The sequence below is a fragment of the Crocodylus porosus genome, unplaced genomic scaffold, assembly GCF_001723895.1.
Source record: "Crocodylus porosus isolate Cpor-Errol unplaced genomic scaffold, CroPor_comp1, whole genome shotgun sequence".
NCBI lineage: Eukaryota > Metazoa > Chordata > Crocodylia > Crocodylidae > Crocodylus > Crocodylus porosus.
Genome location: NW_017728906.1, coordinates 203,120,244 through 203,146,579, shown reverse-complemented (window position 1 = coordinate 203,146,579; position 26,336 = coordinate 203,120,244). Strand labels below are relative to the sequence as shown.

At 48.5% G+C, this 26,336-nt stretch overlaps 1 protein-coding gene across 1 annotated transcript in view; it reads left to right on the top strand.

Moving 5' to 3' along the window:
* Window positions 1-17,278, top strand: part of RNF169 (ring finger protein 169) — a 45,717-nt gene extending 28,439 nt beyond the window's left edge. Inside the window, exons 4-7 of the mRNA XM_019528569.1 lie at window positions 10,102-10,245; window positions 10,923-11,035; window positions 12,650-12,749; window positions 15,635-17,278. Coding sequence (XP_019384114.1) covers window positions 10,102-10,245; window positions 10,923-11,035; window positions 12,650-12,749; window positions 15,635-16,837 — 1,560 coding nt within the window. The 3' untranslated portion in view covers window positions 16,838-17,278. The remainder of the gene's footprint in view (window positions 1-10,101; window positions 10,246-10,922; window positions 11,036-12,649; window positions 12,750-15,634) is intronic.
* The last annotated feature ends 9,058 nt before the right edge of the window (window positions 17,279-26,336 follow it).

The window sequence follows — 26,336 nt, the reverse complement described above, 5'->3', positions numbered from 1 at the left end:
CCCCACTGCCCACAACTCACCAGGCTGAGTACAACCACTACTCTGTGGGTGCGCCCCATCAGCCAATTTTTTACCCACCCAACTATGCAGACATCAGTGCCACAGTTGCTTAATTTATTGATGAGGATGGGATGAGAGAGTGTCAAAAGCCTTCTTAAAGTCTAGAAAGACTACATCCACAGTGACACCATCATCCAAGGAGTTCGTTACTTGGTCATAAAAGGCAACCGGGTTGGTCAGGCAGGACTTGCCTTTGATGAACCCATGCTGATTGCTCCTGAGCATGATCTCCCCTGCTGCCCCCCCACTCTCCAAGATCTTCCCGAGCACAGAGGTGAGGTTTACAGGCCTATAGTTACCTGGGTCCTCCATCCTCCCTTTTTTGAAAATTTGGGACCACATTAGCTAGTTTCCAATCCCCCGGCACCTGGCCAGATGACCACAAATGCTCGTACAGCTGGGCCAAGGGCTCCGCGATGACCCCTGCCAGCTCCCTCAACACCTTGGGTGGAGGGCATCTGGACCTGCAGATTTAAAAATGTCCAGCCCTTCCAGAAGATCCCTAACTACATCTGCGCTGACTGAAGGCCTGACAGAGCTATCCCCAAGATTGTCCCAGCCTCTGGTAGGTGGGATGTCCCGGTTCCTGTTCAAGAAAATGGAGGCAAAGAAACTGTTAAAAATATCAGCTTTCTTGTCTGGCATAGCCACAGGGTTACTGTTTGCGTCTTGCAGGGGCCCTACATTGCCTGGTGCCCTCTACTTGCTCCCAATGTACTTGAAAAAGGACTTTTTGTTGTCCTTAATCCCGGACACTAGCCAGAGTCCATCTCTGCCTTGGCCTTGCTAATAGGTCTCCTACACTGCTGGCCAAGGAGGAGTACTCCTCCTTGGTGACAGCCCCTTCCTCCCACTGGTTGTACACCCCCTTTTTAGTCCTCAGGCATTGCTGAATGCCCTTGCTGAGCCAAGGGGGTTTCTGAGCACTCTTACCCCCCTTGCTTCTCTCAGGCACTGTTACCTTTGGGCCTGGAGGATCGACCCCTTAAGGTACGACCATCCCTCATGGACTCCCGTCTCCTCTACCTTCTGGGCCCTCAGTGCCTCCCCCACTAGTCTCCTGAGCTCATTGAAGTTGGCCCTTCTGAAGTCAAGGGCTTTAACCTTGGTGTGAGCCCTTGACATTGGATAGTGAAATCCAGCAGGTGATGATCGCTATTGCCCAGGTGGTCAAGGACCTGCAGTCCCCTCACCAGGTCATCCCCCATGGCCAAGACCAGGTCCAGCAAGGCATTACCCCTAGTGGGGCTGTGCACTTCCTGTAATACAGCCAGGTACCTCTGTGAGCGGTTGCTCTTCAGTCTCCCGTTACCAAGCAAATCTTTGTAATGGTGTCGTGTAGTGAGGTTTGTGTGTTTCTTAAACTAAATACTGTGGCTCTGTCTTCAGATATGTTTTTAGATGCCTTGTTTATCAGTCTAATGTAAAAACCCTCATCCACCCTAGAAAGCCTGGATCTATCAAAATGTTTGCTGAACCCCAGCATTGAGGCACAAAATTTTTGGGCATGGTTTTCCCCTCCGTATGTTGCATCTTTTTGACTCTGCTTCGGCTGCAAGAACTGTGTGTCCAACGTGACTGATTTCTTTTGGATTCTGTGTACAACTTGACTGATCTCAGTTGACTTCCAGGTACACCGATATAGAAGTGGGCATTAGGTTGTAAGCTCTTTGCCGCTAGGTCTTTTGCCTTTCTCCAAAGCATCTAGCATGCTTTTTTGTTGTACAAAACGTTTTTTGGTGCCATGCTACTACATACAAATGCACAAACAGCTTCTACTCCAAGTGCATTTTGGGATACTGTACAATGTATTTTAGCAGGTTTATTAATTTCATTTGTTTAGTAAATTACAGCTACTTTGATAGAGCGCTCCACGTTGCCCAAACATTGTCGTCTTGTGACGTTTTTGACTGCAGAGAGAGTGATCCCACTGCATGTGGTTCCCCAGGCAAGAGCAGATAAGGCAGCCTAGGGTTAGGGCACCTTTTCTAGCCCTCTCCCTGTGCAGGATGAACAGGGATCCTGAAGAGGACTGCACAGTCATGGTAGCAGCTGTCAAATTGCACCTCTGTCTCAACCCAGGTGCAAGACGACCATCAGGCTACTGCTGCCTGCAGATGCACTGATCCTATCTCCATCTCCACTGATCCATTGCCACAGGAATTTTGAAGAATGTGTTTCCTGTGTTTGAAGCCTGCACGTGATTTCAACATGAGGAAGCTGGTGCATGAAAACAACAACCACACAACCTTAACAAGATGGAGATCTGGATCCAGTGGCAAGGGAGAGCCCTAGACAACAGGAGACCTCCTTCTTGCTGCGGCCTTCTTTCATTGTTACAACTATTGAGATCCTGACATTGTCTTTTTCCTGACCCACCTCTGAGGACTTACAGCTGGACCACGGTTTGTCTGAAACCTCCCCTCAGACCTGTTCCTCAATGGGTGAGCCTGCTAGGAGTGTGAGACTCTGAGGATCATTGGGACACACAAGTCTCTCTACCACTACAGGGTCTCAATCTACAGAAAAGTGGGGGGTGGAAATTAAACATCTTGTTAGGGAGAATCAACCAGGGAGCAGTCACTGCAGCTTGCTGTCGGGCCCAGACTGTCATCCTGTGCTGGGGCAAAAGGGGCATCAAGACATCCTGCTTGGGAAACTGTTTACAGCAACTGGCTATGAAGTTGCTATGCACAGAGTTGCTGGAACCGACTGCCGACCAAGACAGTGACATGCCAGAAAAGAAAGGACTGCCGTCATCTCCAGGGAAGTGAGTTACACCATCGACGTTGCAGGTCTGAGTGAGACGAGATGCTGGGATGAGGGCTGAGGGAAGATGGTGGAGGCTACCCCTTCCTGTGGCAGGGGAAACTGGCCCAAGCCAAATGCACACACTGCACCTATTTTGTCTTCAAGAATCAGCTCATTAGTCAACTTACAGAGTTCCCTGTGGACATCAGTGAACATCTTGTGACCCTCCATCTCATCAGTAACAACCGGGTACTGAGACTAACAAGGATGTCAACAATTCTACTTTGACCTCGACCAAGTTCTGACTAGTACGCCCAAGGAAGACCAGATCATTCTCCTCGGTGACTTCAGTGCCAGAGTTGGGCATGACCTGGAACTGGAGTGGCACCACTGGGAAGGAAGGAGTAGAGAAAGCTGGCTGTAGTGGCATCCTTCTCCATCCTTCCTGTAGGGATCCTGGTTTTCTCTAATTTAAAAAAGAAAAATCCCCAATTTTCAGATTAAAAAAAGTATCCCAAAATCCACACTTTTCTGTGATCAGAATGAAGCACCACTATAGATAGGTATCTATATATTAGTAGTGTTTCATTTTGATCACAGAAAAATGTGGATTTTGGGTTACTTTTTTTAATCTGAAAATTGGGGATTTGAAAACAAAAAAACCAGGATCCCTGGTCATTAGGAACACCATGTTCAGACAGAGTGACAAATACAAAACTGCCTGGAGACACGCTTGCTCTAAGCACCAGGACCTCCTTTATTGTTCTTGTTAGAGCCCATGATCAAATGAATATCTGTATCACAAGCCGTGTGAGGAACTGGCAATTTGCTGGACAGATCATCTCATCAGATCCATTATGACTATCCCAGCTTGCTTTGTAACACTGAAAACAGCCAAAAGCAATGCAGAGGGCTCTCAACACCAAATCTCTTCAAGGCCAGGAGGGCCATAAGGATCTCCAGCAGTGTCTCCATGAAAAGCTCTCTGCTCCTGCCCACAACTTGAGGGTAAGGTAACACTGAGGATTTCTGGAAGGAGTTTAAAGCTGCCGTCCATATGGCCTGTACTGAAACCATTGGCTATACCACCTATCGACACCAAAACTGGTTTGATGAGAGAACAACACTGAAATCCAAGCCCTCCTCAACCAGAAGTGAAGGGCTCTTTCTGCTTGGCAAGATGACACCTCCTACCAATAGAAGAGATGCACCAGCTCAAAGCCGAAGCTCAAAGGAAGATCTTCAAAAATCAGTGATGGCAGGGACAGATTCAGCTCCAGGGACAGGCTGATTGCGTGGTGGCTTAGTGCTCATCAGAGACAACGAATCTATCCAAGCTAAAAGGAAAGAGCGTGAGTCAGCTGTGACAGATGCCACCATCAAGTCTGCCACCTAACACCCTGAGGGGTGATCCCTCACCAGCCTTCCTATCCTAGCAGGCTGGCATGCTAGCAAGAAAATGAAGAACAAGGCTACTGGACCGCATGGCATACCTGTTGTAATCTTCAAGGCAGGCGGTGAGGAACTGATACTATGACCCATGAATTTATTTTGCAAATTTGGAACAATTCAGAGAGAGATCCCGGAGGACTTGAGGAATGCTAACAGCATGACTGCCTTTAATAAAGGAGACATGTTTGTGTGTGGGAACTCTCAAGATATAGCCTCATCCTCCTGAACCATCTTCTACTTCTTGCTGAGCAAGTCCTTCTGGAATCTCACTGTGGTTCACATCATCCTGTGGGGCAAGTTATATGGTATTTGCTATGTACCGGGTCCAAGAAAAGTGTCAGGAACAACATCAGGACCTGTATATGGTCTTCGTTGACCTTACTAAGGCCTTTGACTCAACAGTCATGCAGCCTTGTGGAAAGTACTGGCTAGATTTAGATGCCCTGAAAAATGCATTAAAGTCTTGAGGCTTTTCCACAAGCAAATGACTGCGACTGTGCTTTGTAATGGATTGGAGATGGATCCATTTGTTTTTTTAAACTGAGGTTATACAAAGATGCACCATTGCCCCAATTCTGTTCTTCATTTTTTTTAACTTTTTTTTTTTTGAGTGTCATCTTGGTTCTCGTTAAGGACTGCCACCCTTCTGGAATTGATATTTGAATAGCAAACGGATGGAGGGCTTTTCAGTCTAGGACACTTTCTCTCAAAGGCCAGAGTATTCATGACAGCCATCCTTGTCCTTTAACACACTGATAAGTGGGCTATCAGTGTGCACACTGAAAAAAATCTCGAGACTACACTGAACCTCATAGCAGAAACCTATTGAACTTTGGTCCTCTCTCAACACTGAGGTGGCTAAAGTGCTCTACCAGCCTGCTCCAGGCCATGGATGGTGACACCTCCTCCCTCCTCAAAGACCCTGGAGGCCATCGAGCACTTCTCTTACCTTGGTAGCCACCTCTCTCTCAGAGCAAATACTGAGGAGGAGATCCAGCACAGGATTTGGTGCACAAGCATCTCCATCAGGAAATTGCTTTGGCTTGATTTTACTGATCACAGAAGGACGCCAGGATCCAGGTCTGCGATGCAGTCATCATCTCCACCCTTCTTTATGGATGTGAAACATGGATGACCTACTGTTGTCATCTCAGGAGCCTAGAACGGTATCGCAGCAATGCCTCCAGAGTCCTCATCCCATCAGGTGGGTGGCCCGTGCCTGAAGAGAGCGAGAGGTTCGGAGAGATCTGGGGTGAGAGGTGAAAAGTCCTGGGAAGGATGGCATAAAGAGTGTAGTCCCACAGAGGGGTAAGCAGGGGCCCAAGTGAGGGCAAAGGGCTGCCGTGTACAGTAAAGACTTGTGTTTGGAGCTGAGCTGTCTGCTGTGCTGTTTGGGATATTGGCGCTCTTTCCAATAAGCTGACCAATAAGAAAGAGCTCTTGGAGGCAGAGGTGTTGCAGGTTGCCAAGGAAGCCAGGGAGAGAGAGGAGGCAGGGTCTTGAGCCAGAGGCTTGCCCCTTGAGAAGTCAGGCCAGGGCTGGCTTCGAGGACCCCGAAGGAGGGAGACTAGATAAAGCTGCTTCTTGGTGAATCCCAGAGCAGAGCGTCGTCTCGACCTGGCATGATCCATGGTACGGGTATGTAACGAATCTACTGAAGCAGTGATGGTGGTACAGCAGAAACTAGTTGACCGGCAGGCCTAACGCTCCACGATCACATCATCGCATGGAAAAACACCTGTGATAAGAAGCTTTACACCCTAGCTCGGCCTAGGCACACGCACCATCTCCTCCACTGGGCTGCATCACGGAAAGCCGCAGATGGGACAGGAAACTCTGGCTTTACCTCCCCCAGACTCTCGGCAGCATGCTGACGAGCCCCTAGTCCTTTCTCCTCACTCCAGACTTGCCTGCTCAATGCTTAGGGGTCGGTTGTCTGTAAGCTGGTGTTTTCAGGCAGTTTTGTTGTGTACAAGGTGGCTCACTGTGCCCATTCCCTCTGCATTTCATCACTGTGTATTGTTACCTAAAATAAAGCCTTTCCTCTTTCACACTGGGATTCAGCATGTGCATTAAAGCATGGATGGCCACCAGCATGCCCAAGCACGTGACCTTTCCTCCCCGCACAGGACTGGGGTGCTGCCTGTAAAAGCAAGTGTTGTTACCATTCATGGCACAGCACCAAAATGCTCCCTTAAGGCTTCCCTCAAGCAAACACCGTCACAGTAGGCTCTACTTACTCCCTTGCCCTTTGCATCTGGCTGCTCAGAATTGGCAGGCGGCCCATCCACTTCCACCTGTCGCCCTGCGAGCAGGGGTTCCCCACTAACCTCTGAAATATTGCTACTGGTTGCTGAATGATGGAGATCTCTGGCTTGCTGAAGTCAGGCCTTGCGAGGAGATGCTTCCCATGTCCCATCGTGTGCCCAGAAGCACACTGGACTGTCAGCCTGCATCCGCTCAGTCAGCAGTGATACCTCTCCTCACTTCTGTCCGGATGTAACCAGTCTGGGTCAATGAGCAGAGGACGGGCAGAGCCCACAGATCACCCGTGGAAGAAGAATGCCCCTACTTGCAGCTTCTTGGACAGGCCCTAGTGCCTGAATTTGCAAGCATCAGTTTTCCTAACCAGCCCCGCTCCCATGAGTGACCGGTTTCCACATCACTGGAGACTTATTCCTTTTTCTGATGCATTTGGAGGCCAGAGGAAAGACAGTGCGGGGCAGAATAGGAATAAGCATCTTGCTTCTTGGCTTCCCCTGACTCCCCTGAGCCCCTAGCCTCAAACCCTTCATTTATCATCTCAGCATTGCTCAGGGGGAGCCCTTCTCAGGAAGATGCCTCTGCACAACTTGGTGACACTGGTCACAACTGTGGATCCTGCCCCCCAAGATGGTTTTCCATAGAGTGGTAACCACCCACCACAGTGCCATCACCACCCACTCTTGGCACATGGAGCTGGTCTCATTCTTTCACTGGGGCACTGGAGGGGAAGGATAAGCTTGGCACCGCTGCTGTCACATGCAAAGGCTGTGTTTCTGCAGTTTTGGAGCTGGCAATGTTTATGGCAGTGTGGTCCTGCTATTTAGATAAGCTAGATGTATTCAAACTGGTCGAGCCTGATAAAGTTTGCTTTCCGAACCCTTGGTGATCAACAGGAATCCAAGTTTTCTGTTTCCTGCAGAAAAACGTGCATTTTTCCCATTAAAAGGAGAAGAGTGTGGGTTTTCTGCATTTGGAGTAGTTGGAGTAGAGGGATCTGTGGCTTTTTCCTTGTGCAAAGATCTCTCTGCAAACTAGCAGAGTCCCAGCCTGCAAGAGCTTCTTGCAAAAAGGGCAGGAAACCCTAAGCCCTGTCCAGAGAGGGGAGGGAGCAAGGCCTGAAGATCTGAGTCAGCCAGGGTTTGGCTCAGGGTCATTTTCCTTCCTGAAGCCTTTGGAGTACGTAAAGCTTGCTGGGGGCTGGCTGGGGACAGGGGTAGGGTTGCTGTGGGTTGGGAATAAGGGGCACCAGTATGGCTGGGGGGGTTGAGGGAGGCTGTGTGAAGTGTGGGTGACACTGTCAGGGCTTGGGGAGTGGAGTGGGGGCTGCAGAGAGAGGCAGCAGGACTGTGGGTGGAGGCTGGAGCACCAGGTTGGGGGCTGTCTGTGGGCACTGAGGCCCTCAGGGGGACCCAGGCAGCATCACTACTCCAGGACCCAGGTGCACCATGCAGTGATGGGGGTAGAGATGGACAGGTAGGCAGGGTCCTTTACCTGCATGCTGGCAGTGTCAACAAGCCAGGACACCTACCCTGCAGCCCACTCCCATGAGGAGGCAGCGGTGGCCCACAATAAAAAACAAAACCAAAATCAAATGCTAAAATATATAGGTATTTAGAACTTATTTTATTATAATGATTGAAGCTTCCAAATCATTTAAAAACTGCAAATAAAACATGCTACGGGGCATAGGTTGTAGACGTGTGGGTCTAAGGACATAGGCAGACAAGGTGCTTTTATTTAAATATTTAAATATTTAAGTTGGTCTAATAAAAGATATCAGATTCACCCAAAGAACATTATCTGCAAATAAAACAGCATTCAACTGATATATTCACATATAATGGTATTCCATTTTAATCGCACACAAACATGGAATTGGGGGGGCAGGGGTCAAATCAGTGTATTTGTGATTTTTAAATAGAGAAAACCAGGATCCCTTGTGATCAACTTCAGTTTTGGGCAGTGCACTTTAAGAGCAATGTGAACAAATTGGAGAGAGTCGTGAGGGAAGATAAAAGTTTTGGACAACTTCTAGGGAACGAACGGCTTGAAGGAATTGGGTTTCTTTAGTCTGGAGCAGTGGCACTCAACCCACCAGTCCCACAGGCCGATGAGTGGCACAGTTCAGTCTGCCAGCCAGATCCAGCACAGGGTAGGTCTGGGGGTAGGGTCTGGGGCTGACCCTGTGCTGCTGGATCTTGTCACATGCTGACCCAGTCGCTGCATGCCTGGATCTGGCTGCATGCTAGTCCAACCCCATGTACCTGGATCCATTTGCATGCTGGTGTGGCTAGCACACCGGCCTTATGGAGCACCAGCATGATCTAGTACACAGAGCCACATCATCTGGCCCACAGGACTCCCCACAGGTCCAGAAATTTGGCGGCAGGGGAGAGGAAGTTAACACTTCCTCCGCTCTCCTGCCACCAAATTTCCAGACCTGTAGAAAGCCCCATGGGCCAGTTGACACAGCTGCTTGGGCCAAAGCTTGAGCACTGCGTCCTTAGAGACCGAAAGACTAAGATGAAGCATAAGTCATGCAGTATTGAAAAGGTTGTTACGAAGAGGTGGTGACCACATCCATTGGGGAAGGACATGGAGAAATCAGCTTTTTCTGCAGAAAAGACCATTTTAAAGCACAGGTTAGAAATAGGTTTGTCTAGGATAGTCTAGATGGTCCTGCCTCAGTGCAAGGGCGTGAGCTAGATGGTCTCTTGATGTCTCTTCCAGCTCTTTGATTTTGTGAAATAATAATATGGTCTTGAAATACAGCCGGAGTGTAAGGTCCTGCAGACATTTGCCTCTAAACAACTTGTACTTTAGTGTATTTTAATATAGGTAACGGCATAACCAATGCAGATTTTTAATTAAATCAACACTATTGGTGTGTCTGAATAAATAATCCATTTGAAAATTAAAGCTGCCTTTGTCTGAACAGGAAGTGTTACGGGTATGTAACACAGTTCCTTCCTGCACCTTTGTTACAAGGTCAGTCACCCGATCCTTTAAAATAGGTGAAAGTGTTTTGTCTCTTTGTATTTTCAAAAGAAATACAAGGGAAAGGCTATATCAAATGGTGGGCCTAAGAACAAGGCCATTGGTATTTCAAGATGTGTGAAGGCAGTAATAGCTGTGGTACTCACAAAGTGCGCGTGTAACCTTGCAGAAACGACTGCTCAGCGTGTTCCCGAGAGTTAGATAACAATCCTGTTTTATAGATGTGCAAACCAACACGCATAGTGAGGTGTAAAGCAACTCAGCTGAAATCATACAGCAAGTCATTGCACTAGGATTAGAAAGTAGGATTTTCAGACTCTCGAGGTCCATGTTTAATTCAGTAAACACACAGCCTCTACGAACAGCATGTTTCAAGTACAGTAACTTCCTAGACCCTAAATGCTGTGGCTGCAAGTGGGAGAGGAACAGTGGAAAAACCCTGGTCATCCCCCGTTCACTCTCCCTTTCAGCATCTATTCTCTGCCAGTGCACAGCCCAGTGACCGGGCAAGATGCACCTATGATCTGACCCGGTAAATGGCAGCTCTTATGTTCTCGTGTTTTCTCTTTTGCACAGCTGAGAGAAGAAAAATTACAAGAGGAGAAAACTTCAGAGGATCTGATTCACAAGCTAATTCTGGAAGACATGGAAGTGGGAAAAAGAAAAATGGAAGAGCAAAAAAAAGAGGAACCACTGATGCTTAAAATGAATCAGGAATGTGTAAGTACCCAAATACAGCTCTGCATTGTCAGGACCCAGTCCTGGGGCAGTAACTTCTTCTAGGCACAAAAATTGCTTACTTTAAAGTCCAGTATTTGCCACTCCTACGCTGCTGAGACTTGGACTTTTATATCCTTAGAAAAGAGAACTTCATAGCAGAATTGCCTTACTTCTTCCTACCCCTGAAGGGACTGGAGATAGTAGCTTGAGTTCAGCTATGATATTACAGAATAGAAATATATTCTGTAAACCATACCATCCTATCTTCCCCCACCCCATGTATTTTTGTAAATACAATTCTCTATTTCTCTACCTACCTCAGGTATATGTGATTCCTCTGAGCCTTGGCCCTTTGGACTTCACAGTAGCAAAAGGAATGCAAGAAATAATGCCTTTAAAAGCATTCCTAAAGTAGCATTTTCTGTAACGCTAGCAACATATAATGAATACAGGTGAAAATATTGGACCAGCTCCTCACTTGGCTACTCTTGTAGCTCCAGTGATAGTGGATCTGTGACCATTAACACCAGCTAGAAAATCATTCTGTTCTCTGCACATGTCACTTGTAACCGCTGCATGGACTTCTTGGGGATTGGAAATGTTGTAATAAAAAAAAGTTTGTTTCCCAAGTGACTCATTTTGTGTGTGTCAGCTAATTCTTCCTTGATTAACTTCAGCTTCCTGAACGACTCTCGGACTCGGAGAATGAGGAACCTTTCCAGGGCAAACAAACGCATCGGTCGGCTTTTGTGTCCAAGGGCAGCGCTTACTCCTTTCCTTTCTTTTCAGGGTAAGAAGCTGGGGGCTCGGTGCAAACTGATTAATGGATTAATGTCCATGACAAACCTAAATATTGCTCGTGATCGTTTCATTGTTGTGAACATCCCGGAGGTGCTGAAAATCTCATTCAAACAGCTGTCGTAACCCAAAATTAGCTGTGGCTATTTTCACGTTGGAGACCATGAGACTGGAATTACAGGGGGGAAACGAGCTCTGTTTGTCTCGTAGCTGTCGCACAATTCTCAGGGAGTTAATCCTGGGAAGGATTTATTCTAGAGCTTGTTAAACTTGCATTTTTGTTGTTTGTGCTTCATGATGACCTATGTGGTGGCTTCATCCATAACGCTGTTATTTAAACCGCCCTCACAAACACCCCCTAACGTCCTCTGCCTCATAACTTAGTTTTACACTGTGATGCAAGGAGTAAAGAGAAACAAGTTAAGGAGCACTAGGATGAGAGAGGACAAGGGGTTTCATAATGTCATGCAGTTACTGAAGAGTAATGTGCCACAAGCTCTGGGTGTGGGGCAAGGTGTAGTGCCCCAAGAAGCAGACTGATGTGTGGAGCCAGGCCCAAAGAAAGCACCTGAAACAAGACACAAGGACTGAAATTACAGCTGAGAGCAAATCTGCTCATCTTGCAACCACTCCTGGACATACCTAACCTTGTTAGGGTCCTTCCTGCTTGACGGGGAGTGCCCCCAGTTGCCTGGCCCAGCCCAAGCAGTTAGATACCCAGTTCCGGCCTCGGCCCCAGTGGGCTCCAGAAATTAGGCAGATCCCCTGCCAGGGGTCTGGTCCAGCATGCCTGCACAGACCATGTCTAATGTACCCTCTCAAAGCATGCACCTAGCTGCTTTCTTTCTAAAGGCAGTCAGCAGTGCCAAAGCTATTGCTTGGCTTCACCGATTTGCATTTGCTAAATAAAATAAATTAAGAGCCCAGTGATTACAGCATTTGCCTGGGAAAAGGGGAGCCTAGTTCAAAGCTAGATCTCCCAATCCACCAGACCCTGCAGTAACCACCAGCCTGAGCTTTGGATGCCATCCTTCCTATTGAAGCTGTGCTGTTGTGCAGAAAGGACTGTAGCTGGCTCTCCGTGTTCTGACCACGAGGCTCTTAAAAGGTGGGGCTACCACCACCAGTTCCTCTTCTGCCTCCTCCAGCCATGTTTCAAAAGGCAACAGTGAGCCCTGCTCTGTTCCTCCAAAGGAGAAGCAAGGAAGTGCCAGCCTGCAGCCCTGATACAAGCCCCAGATGCCCCCTAGTGCTTAGTTTGGCTGGCATTGCTCAGTATGTGGGTGCTTTGGGATCACCCTTCTGCAGCACCTTTGTCTCCCCCCTTGCCCTGTATGGGGAGCCCAGGTGCCTAACAGTGGGTTCTGGGTCCTGTTCTTGAGGACGCTTAAGATAGGCACCTACATCCTTTATGTACTAGAGTGCCCAGTCGGTCTGCCTCCCGATTCTCCCCACCCCAAACGTGGAGGGTCTCCTGGGCCAGCTCAGTTCTGCCAAGGCAGGGACCTCCACCCCACACAGTGTGGGTTGCTGTTGCTGGTGTCATTAATGTGTTGCTTTTAAGTGAATACCCATGCTGAATGTGTTCCTCATCCCTGCTTTCCAGAAGCCTCACCTCCAAGGTGGAGAGGAGTCAGAGCTGCAATGACACCCTCCAAGATCGATCAAAGAGCAGGCAGCGGGCAGCCCCAGCCAGCAAAACAAAGGTACCGGCTGAATCTGGAAGCGTGTCACGTTCCCTGGGGGAGATGTTCTTGTGTAGGGCGGCTGGTAAAGACACCGCCACGCTGGTCACTTAGAAACAGAAACTGCCAAGTTCTGTCAATGGAGGTGTTAGCACTGGGTGATTGCTCAGACTCTGTGAGAGAAGCTGATATTGGAAAAAACAGACAACACATGCGCTTTTTTCCTTTTTTGGCCTTGCATCCTATGGTAACTGATCTGATGGGGTGATCTGATGGCCACCCTATAAATTTATCAAGGGTGACCACCAGGATCTGGGGGAACGTTTGTTCACCAGAGCGCCCCAAGGGATGACGAGGTCAAACGGTCACAAACTCCTGCAAGACCATTTCAGGCTGGACATAAGGAAGAATTTCTTTCCTGTCCGAGCCCCCAAGGTCTGGAACAGTCTGCCAGCGGAGGTGGTTCAAGCACCTACATTGAACACCTTCAAGAGCAAGCTGGATGCTTATCTTGCTGGGATCCTGTGACCCCAGCTGACTTCCTGCCCCTGGGGCGGGGGGCTGGACTCGATGATCTCCCGAGGTCCCTTCCAGCCCTAATGTCTATGAAATCTATGAAACTGAGTCAAAAGGCTCCTTTTTGGTGATTTTTTTTTTTTTTTTCCCAAGCTGATTCCTTGACTATTTAAACCAATGGACCTCCTCAGAGCCTTGAAAGAAATCTTCCAGCCCCACCCAACCTTTTTTTTTTTTTTTTTCCTGTCTGTGTTTTGGAAAATAATTACTTCCCCCTAGACACACCAGTCCCTGTCAAGTTGTTTTTCAGATGGAGCAAAAAATGATCACTGTTGGCCTGGCGTTTGCTTCTCTGCCTGTGCACGGGTAGCACAGGTCTACAAAGAGCGTGTCCAGTCTGGCTTTTTGGGAAGACCATGGGGCCCAGTGTTTAATTGAAAGGAAGTGACTGGCCTGCTTTGCAGGGACACTGTGTGCCCACAGTGCATACAGGCTTTGGTAGGAGTCGTGGTTCCTAAGCACATCTGGGAGCTTTTTCAGGTAATGTCTGGCTGCTGTTCCAGCCCATCTAGGGAGTTGCTTCTGCTGTTTCTGGAAGCAGTTTGTGGAAATGTTTCCCTTAAGAAACAAGGGTTTCTCAGTCCCTAAAACCTTTGTCAGCACCAGTACTTGCCCTCTCTGGCAGAAGCCATGCTAGTCGGTCATTCTTTCTGTTTCTGACTCCTTTACTAATCTCCAACAAGGAGCCATTTCTGCCTCTTCCTAATCATGCCTCTGGCCAGTGGGATCCCAATGGTTTGCAATGACAACAGCAGCTTTCCCGTGTGCATACGGTGTGGTCTGGTCGGTGCTGCCCGGCATTGGCTCTGCCGCAGCAGGTGTGATCCCTGCCGATTCAGTCCGTGCTGCGTAGCCCACTCGCACCCGGTACCTGGTGCCTTGTGTCCACATGCAAAGGTCCAGCCCAGTCAAGGTGGGAGATGTGGCATGCTTCAGTGGCAAGGCCTGCCTAGCAGATCTGCAGCCCTTCATCTCTTGTCCTTCCTTCCCCCTGCTCTCTGATGAGCCTCCCTGCATGGGGGTGGGGTGTCCTCTACAGCCATGGACTGAGCCCTTTGTTCCAGAGCCTTCCTTCCTCCAGCTGCATGTCAGGGTCTTGACCTCCACTGATCGATGCGGTACCTCAACTTCCCTCTGTACCCCCCGCCCAGCCAGCGATCCTCACTAAATCAGTCTCCCTGCAACCTTCACAACTCATCTTGGAACAGAGTAATGTCCCTGTCCTCCCCACATCAGCTCCCTCCCTTACTGGCACCTTCCACTTGGTGCAGTTAAATCCCCTCTTCTTCAGCCTCCTCTTCATCCCCCACAAGTGAAATCCAACCATGCAAAACATCCAGTTAGTGTAGGAAACCCAAGGAGTCCCTTGGAGTGCCAGCATGGTTGGGAAGCAGAAAGCGATGACAGTCCTCACTCAGCCATACTTGGGTGATCCAAATGGTGTGGGTGATGAGATTCAAAGGACTGCCAGCTTTCCTGAGGTTGCAGTCATGGCCCCTGGTCCTGGAAGAGGTCCCTCTCAAAGGGCCCAAGCCAGGTCCCATTGAGGTTGACGGGATCCATTGCAGACTCCACTATTGCTTTGAATGCCATCAGCTGAAACAGTTTTGTGTTCGGTTAACTCATGGGGGATTGATTATTTTACTGGTCCTGCTCTGTGTCCTTCAGACACCCTTTCCACTTGTTGAGATCGAGGGGTTAAAGCCTGGGTTTAATACTTGTTCTTTTCCCCCCTGTCAGTCAGCTGATGGAAAGAAAATCTTTCTGTTTATCTACTGTCAGCAGCGGCTGCTTGCAGAACAATCCTGCTGCTGGTTGGTGTATGCCAGTGATTCTCAGACCCTTATTTGTTCCGTTGCTTCAAGCATTTGGCCACTAGTACAACCAGCCCACTTCCCCTCCTTGCGGAGAAACAAGCATATCCTGATCCTGTAGATGAATGTGGGGTTTAGTGCATCATGATCAGCCATTTAATGTGCTCCAGCCTGCTCTGGTTGCCAAGTCTGCTTCAGACTATGAGAGCTGGACTTGTTGCGGTGTCATAAGCTGCTTTCCAGATTAGAGTGTGCACAGCTGAGAGGCCGGCAGGCAGGACCTCGGGCTAGGAGAGAGGCTAGATTTTGTGCCCATTGTTAAAGTTGGGGGGAAGAAAGTTCCTGGCCGGAGCCAAATAAGGTGTTTGAGGCTGGCTGGTACAACAGGTATCTTGGTCTGATACACGGGTCCAGTGGTTACTGTGCTTGTGTTCTTACTGCAATCCCTGTGTTCCCCCCTTCCCTCCTCCCCCCCAGCAACCATGAGCTTTCTAACCTTGATGACTTGTCCTGCAGGTCATGTCAGCAACCAGTGCATCCACACCCATCGGAGTACTGTTATCCACCCAAAACAATCGCTGCCTCTCCGCTCCCGATCTGACTGCAGAGAAACGCCTGGCTTTCAACTCGGCTTCCTCGCTGTCCACACTGCACAAACCGGAGCGCTCCATCAGCCCCGAGAGCAACGACAGCATCTCAGAGGAGCTCAATCATTTCAAACCCATCGTCTGCTCGCCGTGCACCCCTCCAAAGCGACTTCCTGATGGCCGTGTCCTGAGTCCTTTGATCATTAAGTCAACTCCAAGGAACCTCAGCCGGAGCCTGCAGAAACCAACCACCTATGAAGCAAGCCCCAGGATCCTGAAAAAATGGGAGCAGATCTTTCAGGAGCGCCAGATCAAAAAGACTCTCTCTAAAGCCACCCTGACATCTTTGACTTCAGAGACCGGGGAGGACTTCCTGGTTCCTGACCTTGCAAACTCCCTTCATTCCAGCAAAGAGCAACCACGAATGTTAAATGATCACGTCCCCCCTGACACCGCCACAGACAGTAACATGGAGATAGATTATTCCCCCTCTATCAGCAAAGGTAAGCCAGAAGGGGCTGGTGACAAGAAAAGAGGTTCACAGACCTTAACAGTAGACAACAGTTCCTCTGAACCTAACAGAAGAACAAACAGAGCCTCTCTGAATGCTCAAGACACGGTTGATGTCAAAGCAAATTCCTACACGGACAAATCTTGTCTTAGCGTTGGCCCAAAAATAATGACCAGAAGAATTGTTGGAGCCAACCCAGCACCGCCAGACAGTAGCCCAGGGGGAGTTCTGGTCAAGACAGCAGGGAAAAAGCAGCTGAAATACCTGAATAATAGTGAATTAATTAATGTGCAGAATGGTACCTGCAACTCCGTTGAAAACGTCAGCAGTGAACAGCCCCCTTCGCTGCGCCGGGGCCGGAAGAGATGTTGTAAAACAAAGCACTTGGAACAGAATGGGTCTGTTAAAAGACTGAGGCAGACAGCTGGTGAGATGGGCTTGGCCGTCGACGATCCCCTGGTGAGGGAGATGGAACAGAAACTGCAGCAGGAGGAGGAGGACCGGCGGCTGGCTTTGCAGCTGCAGCAAATTTTTGACAGCGAAAACAGGACAGTGGATAGGAGGAAAGGAAGAGTGGATCAGTATCTCTTGCGGTCAAAGAGCACTACGGGTGCGAAGTAGCACTTAGCGGATGATGTTGCCTTTTCTAGAGGACATGAGGTTTTGAAAAAGCCTATAGGAAAAAACTATTTTCTTGTCATACTTCCACCTGCAAAATTTTCTCATTTTTGATGGTAAAACACTTGAGATCCAGTTCAAGTAGAAGCTGGGGTCCTTGCAGGTTACATGCACACACTCGCACACACACTCATCTATCTGCCTTGTATAGTCCCTCAGTCTAGAAGAGAAGTCTTGATCTCACCATGCATACACTGAAATGCACTGAAATGGGTCAATGACATTTTTAAATTAAGACTAAAAGCGGGCTTTTTTTTTACTAAGGCCATGACACCAGCAGTTTCTGAGCCAGCAGTAAGAACATAGAAAATAGGTGAGAGAGACCTCAGGAGGTCACATCTAGTCCAACCCCTGCTCAAAGCAGGACCAGCCCCAACTGCATCATCCCAGCCAAGGCTTTGTCTGCCCGGGTCTTGAAAGCCTCCAAGAATAGAGCTCCCACCACCTCTCTAGGTATCCTGTTCCAGTGTTTTACTACCCTCCTCGTGAGAAAGTGTTTCCTAAAATACAACTTAAACTTCCCTTGCTGCAACTGGGGACCATTTCTCCTTGGTTTTTTATCTGCCCCCACTGAGAATGCTGTTAAATCCCCTCTGTCTTCTTCCCCATTAAGCCCACTTCTCTCAGCCTCTCCTCACAAGTCATAGGCTCCAGTCCTGGAACCACTTTCATTGTCCTCCACTGGACTCTCTCCAATTTGTCCACATACTTTTGGTAGGGGGGACTCAAGGCTAGACACAGGACTCCAGACATGGCCTCCCCAGTGCTGAATAGAGGGGAAGAATCACTGCCTTCCATCAGCTGGCGATGCTCCTACCAGTGCAGTCCAGCATGCTATTCACAGCAAGGGCGCACTGCTGGCTCCTATTCATCTTCTTGTCCACTGTCACCCTCAGGTCCCTTTCTGCAGAGCTGCTGCCCAGCCAGTCACCCCCAGCCTGCACTAGTGCATGGGATTGTTCCCTCCTAAGTGCAGGACTTTGCACTTTTCCGTATTGAGCCTTGTGAGAGTTTTTTTTTCCAATCCTCCAATCTGGCTGTTTCTCTGCATGCTACTAGCCCTACCCTCCTGAGTATCTATTACTCCCCAAACTTGCTGAGTTCTCACTCCATCCCGTTTTTCAGGTCACTTACGGAGATATTGCACAAAACTGGCCCCAGGACTGACCCCTGGAGCACTCCACTTGGTATCGGCTGCCAACTAAGTAATGAGCCACTGATTGCTACCTTTTGAGCCTGACCATCCAGCCAGTTTTCTTTCCACCCTACAGTCCACTCATCCGACCTGTACTTCCTGAGCTTGCTTGCAAGAATGTTGTGGGGGACCATATCAGACTCCTTGCTAAAGTCAAGCTTTATCACATCCACTGCTCTTCCTGCATCCAGAGAGCCAGTCATCTCATCACAGAAGGCAAGCAGGTTAGTCAGGCATAACTTGCCCCTTGTGAATCCATGCTGACTGTTGCTAATCACTTTGTTCCCCAGGTACTTAGAAATGGATTCCTTGAGGACCTGCTCCATGATCTTTCCAGGGACTGAGATGAGGCTGACCAGCCTGTAGTTCCCTGGATCTTCCTTCTTTTTTTTAAAGATGGGCACTATATTCACCCTTTTTCAATCATCTGGGACCTTCCCCTGTTGCCATGAGTTTTCAGAGATAATCGCCAGCAGCTCTGCAGTTGCATCAACCCACTCCCTCAGCACCCTTGGATGCATCCTGTCCGGCCCCATGGACTTGTACACATCCAAACTTTTCTAAATAGTCCCTAACCTGTTCTTTCGCTGCTGGCCGCTCACCTCCTCCCCAGACTGTGCTGCCAGGTGCAGTAGTCTGGGAGCAGACCTTGCCAGTGAAGACTGAAGTTTAAATGCATTGAGTACTTTAGCCTTTTTTCATCATCTCTCACTAGGTTTCCTCTTCCATTCAGTAAGGGACCCACGCTTTCCCTGACCTTCCTCTTGTTGCTGACATACTTGTAGAAGCTCTTGTTACCTTTTACATCCCTTGCTAGCTGCAACTCCAGTTGTGCTTTGGCCTTCCTGATTTCATCCCTTCATGCCTAAGCAATACTCTTATACCTTATACTCCTCTGTAGGCATTTGTCCAAGTTTCCACTTCTTGTACACTTTCTTGTTGTGTTTTAGCTCACTAAAGAGTTCCCTGCTAAGCTAAGCTGGTCTTCTGCCATACTTGGTAGTCTTCCTGCACATCTGAATAGTTTGTTCCTGCCCTTGGTGAGGTTTTTTTAAAATCCAACCGGCTCTCCTGGACTCCTCTCCCTTTCAGACTGGCCTTCCAGGGGACCCTGCCCATCAGTTCCCTGAGTGCATCAGAGTCTGCTTTTCTGAAGTCCGGGGTCTTTACTCTGCTGCTCTTCGTCCTTCCTTTCCTCAGGATCCTGAACTCAATCATCTCGTGATCACTGCTGCCCAAATTGCCATCCACTACTACATTCCCCAAGTCATCCTTGTTTGTCAGCAGCAGGTCGAGAAGAGCACGGCCCCTACCTGGCCTCTCCAACACTTGCACCAGGACTTGTCCCCAGCACTCTCCAAAAAGGTACGGGATTGCCTGCACGTTGCTGTATTGCCCTCTCAGCAGAGACAGAAATTGAAAAGACCTAGTCACATGAATCAGCTAGGCCAGTGTTAAGGCCCCCAATCCTATGTCTTTTTCCACTCTCTTACATTGCTGCTAGAAATAGTGCACGGATCCTTATCACGATGTATAATTATCTAATTTTTCATAAATTTATAGCAGTAGGACAGGATTGTGGTTCTGCTTCATGCTTTCTTCCCAGTGAATGAGAGCTAAGAGTAGGATGCAATTTTGTAACACTCCTTCAAGGGCACACAAGGAGAAATCCATCCGGGAGTCAGGAACATAGGTTATGAGGCCAGACGCAAAGTAGGAAATGTGGAAAACAAGGACATTACTGAGAATGTGTTCTTGAAAATGAGCCATATGGTGTCAGGGGAAGTGGAGATTTCCACCCTGCTCTGCTTGGGTTTCCCTGGCGCAGGGGTGGGCAAAATGCAGCCTGGGGGCCAGCTGCGGCCCGCCAGGCCATTCTATCCAGCCCACGGAGCCCCTAAATAATTTAGAAAATTAATATTTATCTGGCTCTGGCTGCCTGGCATGCAGCCCTCAGTGGCTTACCAAAATTCAGTAAGTGGCCCGCTGCCCAAAATAATTGCCCGCCCCTGCCCTGGCTTCTGTGAACAGAGAGGCTTTCCTTTCTGGCCCTCTTTCCCCTGCACCCTTGTAAGGAACTGATTTCATTTCCTTGTGACTCCCCCGTAAGCATCTTTAAAGATGCATTCAGCATCCTGGAAGAGAAGGCTCTGCATTCATTTCTTACTGAGAATCTGTCCATACTAATCCTGTTGCACGCTAGTTGCAGGGGAGAGCTGTGCAGCTTTATAGGATCATAGACGAGGGCTGGAAGGGACCTCAGGAGGTTGCATCTAGTCCGACCCCCTGCTCCAAGCAGGACCAGCCCCAACTATATCATCCCAGCCAAGTTTGTAAACTTGCCATTGCTCTCTGAATGCAAACCAGCTGGCTGGGGAACCAGAGTCCTGCAGTCATAACAATGCCTTTGGCACTTTCTTCCCACTCCTGTTCAGAGCATCTCGTATCTCTAAGTATCTGCTGCCATTGCTTCATGAATGCGTAAGCTGTGGCCACATCCCAATATAGTCACCAGCTTTGGGTAATACAAAGCTCTCATTGGAGTCTTGAGAGCTGCCGGCATCCAGCACCTTTCGGTATCTTGGCTCTTTCTGTCTCATGTTGGGTGCTCAACGCCCAGTGACGTCCCGGGCCTAAGTGGCTTGCCCACAGTCGAGCCATAAGCTGCCGTTGGAGTTGGGAAGGGAACCCAGCATTCTTGACTCTGGGCCCGGGGCCCTGTCCACGGGAGAGCACGTTGTGCACCCCAGACGTGGCGGTCAGTCCAGTCAGTTCCTGCAGGGCTCTCTCTCACCATTAGTTTGGTGTCACAGCATGGCCCAAATAACCGATGTCCCAGACAGCCTGCCTGGTATTCGAGAAGACAAAACCTGTCTGTCCGCAAGGCACGATGGGACGTGTATGGCTAGCTCAGGTATAGGAAACAGTATAGGCCTCTTAGTGCCGTACTCTGAAAAGCAAGCTACATCACCTGGGTAGATTCAGCAGAACTGTTTTTATAACCCAGGAGAGCTTCCCCCAGCAATGCATGGTGCCAGTGCAACATGTCCAACGGGTGCTGATTTTCCTGTGTCTTGGACTGGTTACAGGACAGGATTGGTGTCACTGGGCATATTATGTGTCTGTGCCCAAAGCCAGTGTCAAGCGCATTTACTTAGGAGAGGACCATGATTCATTCTTCCCTTTCCTCCCACCTGTAATTATCATTGCTGTTAAAACTGAGCTGAAACTCCCTTAATTCCCACCAGCAGTGGGCTCAGAAGTGTCAAGCCCGCTCCCTGCTCGAGTACTGCCTTTCAGTGTATTCACTGTGAGTCCAGACCTGCTACTACACAGGTCTTCTCTGCTTTAAACACAACCGTTCTCTTCATGGTGTGAACCTGCCAGCGAACGTCTTGCAGGCCCTGGCACCAGGTGATAGTAAGAGATGCCTAACAGGTAGCGCGGCAGGCTGCTGGGGGGATGGATGGGGTCTGGGGAAGTTCTGGTTGCATGGCATACTGATGGGGTTGATTGTAGAAGAGTTTAATTGTTCTCTTCCCTCTCAGATGCATGTCTTCACTTCCTGTACCTTGGCAGCTTCTCTGCGTGTGTGGTAATGAATGGCTTGCCTTCCTGGGATCAAAGAAATTGGTTTTATTTTCCCCTTTCCACAGTGTAACTACAAGGACCCTGAAGCTCCATGCTACTTTGAACCAGATGTTTTGGTTTTGTTTCGTTCTTTTTTTTTTTTTAAAGAGAAGAAAAAGAAATAAGAAATCTTATATTTTAATGGATGAAATTTATATATTTTAAATACTATGTTTCAACAGATCGACACTTTTTTTCGTTTTGAGAAATCTTGTAGCAATGATGACATAATATATTATCGCATTAACACACCAACTGCTGGATGTTCAAATGGTATGCGAGGTCAGGAAATGGGTGCTGGGTCTCCGCACGCGACTATACCCGGATGGCTGCGGCTCGCGGGTTCGGTACAGTCTGACCGTCTTTGGAGAGAGAATTCTGCCCTCAGTTACACGCTTGCAACCTCCCCAGGCCAAGCGCGCTGCTGACCGACGCAGGCACAAATTCATTCACTCCAAGGGAGTTGAGCTTGCTGAAGCCAACAGTGGATGTCAAGGACGTTGGCTAGTCATTGACGTAGCCGAAGTCAGTCGGGTGGGGTGGATGTGAATAACTGAGGGTTGAATTTGGTCCCTTCTAGTGCTTAAGAACGGCAGGTTAATTTAAGGACAAAATTGGTTTTTTTTTGTTTTTGTTTTTGTTTTTTTTTTATGTACCCTTCATTCCCTTGTTCTAAGAGCTAAAACTTTTTGTACTATCCAGACATCCTGGGTTTATTTTATTTCAGTTTTCTTACCCCTAGTTAACGCCTTGAAACTTGAAACAGGCTTCCTCAGTCAGTCCCCATCCTTTCTCGGCATGCTCATGATGGTGTCTTCTGGCGCTGGCTTTGTTGAGAGAGCCTGGCGTGGGTTTTACAAATCGAGTGCGTGTCTTCTGGGAATGAGATTTGGGGATCCTGCCCACCAGGCCAGTGTCCTTTTTTGGATGGTTTTTGAACACTTTTTTAAATATTGGGGGGGGGGGGGTTATTGTGTGTTTAATCTCTTTTTGTACAAAATCTGAGTCTCAGTGGATGTGTAAGAGGCACTGTATAGGGCAAAAAAGTTCCTTGAGCCAAAGCTCTGTGGAAGAAAATAATGCTTGAATGTCTGTTATGTGCTCTGCTCTCTATGGGTTGCTCACACAAAAGGTCTGTCTCGATAGCAAAGCTGCCACTGATTCAGTAGATACAGCTTGGGACCCTGCTAGGCCCTTCTGACGGTGTTGGTCCATTGCATCTGTATTTATTTAAGGAGGGCTTTGATTTCTGTGTGCACGTATAGAATAATTGCAGGTCCTAAAAGACCTTGTTCCTTTTCAAAAAGCTGGTCACTGCCAGGATGCAGCAGCATCTTCCAGTGTGGTGGTGGGGCTGGTTCGAGGGGGTGCTTATTCACAAAGCATTGCGCTAGTTTTGCATTCTGGTAGCGCAACCTTTCTGTGAAACACAAGTGCAGTCCTTAAAATTATTCTCGCCATCTCATTGCTTCATGAAGACAGGCCCCAGTCAGTCACCCTCCAGTTCTAGAGCGCAGTCCAAATCCTGCTCCCTTAAAAGTCAGTGAGAGCATGACCGGGTCCCTGCAGCCTGTCCCCGCGTCCTGGGAAGGTGCTGGGCATCTTTCCACTGATGTGCTGGTGCAAATTGTGGGAGGAGAGGCCAGAGACTAAAGAGGCAATTTTAAGATAAGATCTAAGGGAATGTATTTATTCATTTAACACTGTCCTTAAGGTGAACAAGGCTTTTATTACTAAAAAGCTTGTGTTTAAAAAACCGTACTTTATGTAACCTCACTTAAAAGAACAGAAGTTCCCAGCCCCTCTCGCACGCTAACAGTCAAATGCACGCTTCCTTTGTCGCAAGGAGACGTAACAGCTCGCGCTGAGACACCAGAACCGTGGATGCTGTTCAGGATCTCCTCATTTTGTGGAGGCACTAGAGCAAAATCAAGTATTTATTTAAAATGGCTATATTTGGAAATCATCGTTAATCTTCCTCCTCTTCTGATACTGAGTTCTCTGAGGGATACAGCACAATCCCTCTGGTCTGCCAGAAGGCGCAGGCACGTGCCTAAGATCTTGGACACCTTCCCCCACCTTACTGCCTTCCTGGAAGACCCAACTAGCAAGCGGTCGCCCTGGCTCGTAGCACTTGTGTGTGACCAGAAGGGGCTCGGGATTTTGTGTCGTAGCTGAATGACTGAATCTGCCAAAGACGCCACGTGACTGAAAGGTTGCTCTGAATCTATGGCATTCCCTCCGCTGGAGGGGGAATCAGTATCGCCATGCTTTCCTGGGGTCAGCGACGACGGACGTTGATCAGTAAGCAAATGAAGGAAAAGTGCCAAAAGAATGGATTGCGCAAGATGATTGTATAACGCTGTCCTATATTGTCAGTATTTCTTTTCTTCAAACGATATTGTACATGCAGTATGCAGTAGTCAATGACGTAGAGCTTGAACAAGTGCTTTGTATTTTATCATTGAAAGCAGGGGGGAGGTAGAAGCCTTAAAGACTATAACTGATCTTAAAAACAGGCCTTTAGCAATGCTTCAAGGATAGCCCTCCTGGGCTCTCAGCTGGACTTCTGGGATCTCTTTGCCATCTTGTAGTTATTCAGTGAAAGGCTGACAAGGACCTTGTCCTGTGCACTTGGGAAGCATCTCATCCAAACCCATCCTCTCTGATTTTTCAAGAGAGAAAGCGGAAGACCGTTCCTTGTACAACTCTTGGAGGTGGACAGGAAGGCCCAGAAGATCACTGTGATGTAGATCTGTGGGATCTTTTGTAGATCTTCGCAATTAGGTGAAAACTGGGATGCGTCCATTACTGGGACCGTAGCTCAGAAGCCGGACCGATCTATGTGCTGTTTGATGCAAACCTGTTTCTTCCCTGTATCTTCACCCACCGCAAAGGATCAAACAGAGATAGAATTAGCTCTTCACTATGCAAAGAAAAAAAAATCTTTAACTGATTACAAATAATGGGCTTTTGTGTATGCCTAGTTTTCTGGTGTTTCCTGTCAAACTGTTGAAAACAAATCTAGATGTTGCTACCTTTTTTCCACTATGCTTTAAATTGTTGTGCTTTGGTGTGTCCTCACCTTACAACTCAAACGGCAGTGCAACAAAAGACTGTGGTCATTCTGGGTCTCAACATTATAAAGTAAATCAGCGGTTACTGAAAGATCATTTACTTGCATGTGTATAATACGCGGGTACGATAACATGCGGGGTTCTTTCGTATTGTGGCTTGTTATTCCAAGCAGAGTATACCATGGTCGTGAAAACCTGTCACAACATAGAAATGTGCCAATCATACAAATACCTTGTGCATTTTAACAGCAGAAAAGAGGGCTCTAACCACAGGATAAAGGCGGAGGTTAACATAGAATAAAAACCAGGTTCTTAAGGTGAATGACCAGTATATTTTTTTTTTTTTTTTTTTTATTTCTGAAGTCACTACACACCCCAACGTGATCCTTCCAGGGTCTGTTCACATGCGCGTCACAGCTGCCGCTGGCTCCTGAAGTCTGTTAGCGAATGCAAGGAAACCACGACTGATGCGTCCAGTCCACCGAGGTGTTAGCTAGCCTGTGCTGCAAAGAAATGCTCCTAAGCGCTGGACTATGGTAAGTTGAGGCTGAGAATGAGTTGGCAGCGAGGACTGGACTGGACTGACGTGATGATGGCATAAGGCCAAACACTAATCTCTGTCTTCAGCTTCTGTTGAGTTGAACTGGTATTGGCCAAAATGAGAGAGGATTGCACCATTTCTCTAGCATAGACAAGGCTTCTGGCTTCCACCTATCGCCTAGGGTGGGATTTTCAGAAGAGCCCAGCGGGGGCCTTGCTGATCCAAGTGCAATCAGTGAGAGCAGAATTAGGGCTAAGATCTATGTTGGAGCATTGCAGATCAGAACAAGCCATGGGGAAAGGAGAGTTGCTGTATAAATAGAGACCTTCATAGATGCTGGAAGGCACCAATGCAGGACTCGGAGTGAGCTCCAGTAATGTTTAGCAGCTGTCACCCCCAGGAAGCCACCCAGCCCCCAGGAAGCCACCCAGCCCATGCAGAAATGATGGCGTGAGGAGGGGTCCCAAGTCAAGGTGTGGGAACATCTCCTGCACTATGTTACAGGTGGATGGGTTTGGGAAGGTCCCAGAGGACTGCTAGTGTGATTCCTTGTGTGACAGAATAGCATCCAACTGCCCTTGCCTTGCGCCCTGTCATGTGTGCCTGGGGTCCAGTGTCTGTTCTGGACAGAAGTCCAGTCTTGCCTTGACGGCATCGGTCATTCCAGTCCTGTATAAGCGTCATAGTTTCTAGGGTCAGGAGGGACCTGAGCAGATCATTGAGTCCAACCCCCTGCCACGGCAGGAAAGATTAGTGGGGTCAAACGACCCCAGAAAGGTGTTCATCTAGCCTCCTCTTAAAGCCCCCCAAGGTAGGAGCCAGCACCACTTCTCTTGGAAGCTGGTTCCAGATTCTAGCCGCCCTGACCGTGAAGTCGCGCCTCCTGATGTCTAGTCTGAATCTCTCCTCTGCCAGCTTGTAACCGTTATTCCTGGTCACTCCTGGCAGTGCTCGGGGGAACAGGGACTCCCCCAGTGCCTGCTGGTCCCCCCTGACTAG